At 28.1% G+C, this 3,736-nt stretch overlaps 1 protein-coding gene across 4 annotated transcripts in view; it reads right to left on the reverse strand.

Moving 5' to 3' along the window:
- LOC117183151 (E3 ubiquitin-protein ligase RFWD3-like) overlaps nt 1-2,334 on the reverse strand; it is a 13,311-nt gene extending 10,977 nt beyond the window's left edge. Inside the window, exons 1-2 of one of the 4 annotated variants that reach the window (XM_033376368.1) lie at nt 2,098-2,334; nt 1,726-1,957 (exon numbers count right to left, since the gene is read on the reverse strand). In XM_033376368.1, the coding sequence (XP_033232259.1) occupies nt 1,726-1,744 (19 nt within the window). In that variant the 5' untranslated portion in view covers nt 1,745-1,957; nt 2,098-2,334. Of the gene's footprint in view, nt 1-1,113; nt 1,350-1,558; nt 1,653-1,725 lie in introns of those variants that run through there. The other 3 variants (XM_033376367.1, XM_033376366.1, XM_033376369.1) reach the window with 3 other exon arrangements.
- Between the last annotated feature and the right edge of the window lie 1,402 nt (nt 2,335-3,736).

The raw sequence follows: 3,736 nt of genomic DNA on the forward strand, positions 1-3,736 counted from the left end.
CCCCCCCCCCCCCAACTCAAACGATTTATTTTAGCAATTTCACTCCGTTCTACTCTTCAGTGCTCTTCAACTCAAATTTAAAATTACTCAAGCAAAAACATTTAACATTGCAGTTGATGAATTTGGAATATTCGTTTTTTAAATTAGGTATTTAACTTTGTATTTTTCAACTAAAAACTGTTCACCTTCAATACTTATTTAAAAAGTACTATATATTTTGTAACTGTTCCCATTTTATATTTGACAACGTTTTAACAGAAAAGTAGAACTTTTTAAGCCAAAATTACGAATTTTTTACAAAACATATAAATTTTGAATCCGAAAATATGACTTTCCAACAAACAATTTAATATTCAATCAAATAGTCAATTTATTAAAGTAAAAACGATAAGTTTTTAACCCAATAATGACATAGTTATATTTAAAATCGAAAAAGCTGATTTTTAAACAAACAAAAAATAACGAATTTTGAACGAAACAGTTACATTTTCAACCAAAGAGACGAATCTTCAACGAATAAAATGAATTTTTAACAAAGCAGTTAAACTTTCAGAAAAGCCGTTAATTTTTCAAGCAAGAAGATTTATTTGATCATTATGATCATTTTTCAATCAATAATGGAAAAATGAAATTTTCCATAAAAAAATGAATTTTTGAGCAAAAAAGAACGAATTTTCAACGAAATAATTAATCTTCACCCAAAAACATGAATGTTTAATAAGGTAGTTGAACTTTCAAAGAAGTTGTTGAATTAAAAAAAAAAATAGAATTCTCAATACAAAATGGAAGTTAAATTTTACAGCGTAAAATTGAATTTTCAACAGAACAGTGAAATCTTCAACCAAAATAGTTGAATTTCTAAACAATGGAGATTAATTCTGAACCAAAAATATAATATTAGACTTCTCAATTAAAAAGAATTAACTTTCAACAAAAAATATTAGTATTTTCTTATTTGGTTCTATTAGTTGAGAGAAAAAACGAGAAAGGGGAAAGTTTGTTTGAATGCAAGGTAAAATAAGGGAATTCTTTATTAAAAGTGGGGCTCTAATTGTAAAATAAAATTAATCATTTTTATTTCTTTTAAGCATTTCAAAACATTTTTGTTCATACTTTGCGTTTTCCATGTGTGATGTATTTTGCATTAATCCCTGCCCACGCACTGTCAGTGTGGCGTAGATTTTGAACGGATCCATAAGTAAAACTTTTTAATAATAAATAAAGTTTCAAGAATAAAACGGTTATAAGAAAAACTGTCATTATTTTATAATCTCATTTTGATGATTAAGCACGAAAGACGCAATTTTACACGAACCACATTTTATTCGTAACACGAACGAATTAAATGTGAATAACCAGGAAGTGGAACATTCCAATGATCTATTTTAAAACTATCATTGAGAAACGTATAAAATCATCTATGAACTTTGAAATCACTTGTTCGAACTATGCATCTTGCTATTTCTACAATCAAAACAAAGAAATTAAGCTGGGGTATCCGAGACCCCACTGAAAAATAGGGTAAGGTTTATACGCACATCAGCTGATAGAAACTTACTTTGATCAAAACCCCGAAATATCTTATGAATTCGCGAGATTGTCATATAAGGTTGTCAACAATTGAAGATCCAAAACTGTTAAGTGGCATTAACAATTGTTATCATCGATACACCCCTGAGGACTCAAACAGTGGACTAAACATGCGTAGAAACAATAGAATCTTACCAGAAACTGCTGCTTCCATTTTCCAAGATTTCGATTGCACTCATACGAAAACGAAACAGGCACAATTTCATTAATAAAAACGAACTAGCACGCGTTTGTAGATCAAAAAATAAATGGTAGTTAGTCCTTCGGTTTTTTTTTATGAAGATTCATTTAAAGTCCGTGTAGTAAACCCTGGATTTAGCAACCCATATGATGCTGTTTACAACGCAAAAGGTGACAAAAACGATCACTAACAAGAAAAAGAAATTTTTCCATCCTTATAAGGATTTATGTGTTCAGAAAAGGGCCTTTAAGCCCCTTTTCTTCTAATCTTTTTCTTTTCAAAAAACAAGCAAGATAATTAATAATTATTCATAAAAAAATTAATACTGTTTAATGAATAACTATTTGGTCATCCGTGAATTAATTGAAGAGTGATGTTATCATTTTGAGGTTATTTTTATATTTGTTAACGATTTCAGTGGATTTTCCGCCCAAACTTTATTGGGATTATTTGTATCAAATGTTTATTTAATTGTTCATTTGAAGACTTGAAGAAAAAAATAGCAAAAAATTCTTTGAATGTCAGAAAAGATGTAAAATAAATCAGAGTAAGGGAGCAGAGCAGAAAACGGTTGAAAATTGAAGCGATGACTTTCGTTCTCAAGTGTCATAACGAGAGGGAGCAGTTGGAGCCCGGCAAATTTCGAAAAGTTAAATTTAATTCAAAATTGCTTATTGAAGTGATCAAAATGATAACTGTTAATTTTTTTAAAGCAGAGTATGTCACACCTCCCCTCATGTGTGAGGTTCCTGGAGAAAAATTTTAGCGAAATCGATTAATATTAACGTAAAAATCCCATAAGTTTAACATGGGAAAATTTTAGTTTTCGGAAAAATGAGATTCACGTTTTTGGGTTTAAGCTTAGCTTGCGTGAGAAACATGAGCACTATTTTTATCGTTTTTAGCATAAATTATTTGTATTCAATCACAGAAATCTTTTTGAGCATTTTCTAATAAATTTACAATTGTTTAAACAAATTGCATTAGTTATATATATTTTTAAATCCTAATTAATTTAAAGGTACTTTTTAACCAAACCATTGCATTTACCAAAAAAGAGATAAAATTTTAACAAAATAATTAAATTTTCAACAAAATATTTAAACTTTTAAGAAAGTAGAAGATTTTTAAATCAAGAGTTAAGTTAAATAATCAACAAAATAGTTGAACTTAAACCCAAATAATTGAATTTATCTGTGAAAAAAGATCTTCCGCTTCGCTCCTATATTTTGAACGAAATAGTTGAATTTTCAACAAACGATGAATTCTCAACGAAAAATGTAATAGTTGATATTCCAACCAAGAAAGATTAAATTTCTACCACAAGAAATCAATTTTTAAATCTAAAAGTTTTCAGCAAAAAAAAAATATTAATAGAAGGGAAGAATTTTCAATAAAATCGTACAATCTTAAAGGACAGAGATGAAAAGACGAACTATCTGTAAAATAGTTGAATTTTCAACCTAAAAATATGAATCTGGAATCAAACAGTTGCATTTTTAATTAAAAAGAAGGAAGTTTAAAATCAAGAAGATTAGTTCCGTCAACTTAGTTGTTTAATTTTCAACCCTCAAAGAAGAATTTTTAACGAATAATCTAATAGTAGATATTTCAGCCAAGAAATAATAAATTTTGTTATGAAAAACAGTCTAATTCGACCCAAAAGGCGACTTTTAACAAAAAGAATGACTTTCAACAAAATTGTTGAATTTTAAGTCTAACAAATTCCGTTCCTTGATTTTATAATGTTTCGAAATTAATTAACTGCGAAATAACAGAAACACCTTCCATTATTGACAAATCTACACAAAATCTCAAATGTTTCAAGCTCTTGTGATGATGAAGTAATGTAGTTTAAAATTTAAATAATTTGCGAGTTATAATGAATAAGATAATAGAGTCCGGATTTTGGCTGACAGGATTTTCCACCTTTTACATACCAAAATGAAACGTATTTTATTTACA

Source organism: Belonocnema kinseyi, chromosome 2 (assembly GCF_010883055.1).
Source record: "Belonocnema kinseyi isolate 2016_QV_RU_SX_M_011 chromosome 2, B_treatae_v1, whole genome shotgun sequence".
NCBI lineage: Eukaryota > Metazoa > Arthropoda > Insecta > Hymenoptera > Cynipidae > Belonocnema > Belonocnema kinseyi.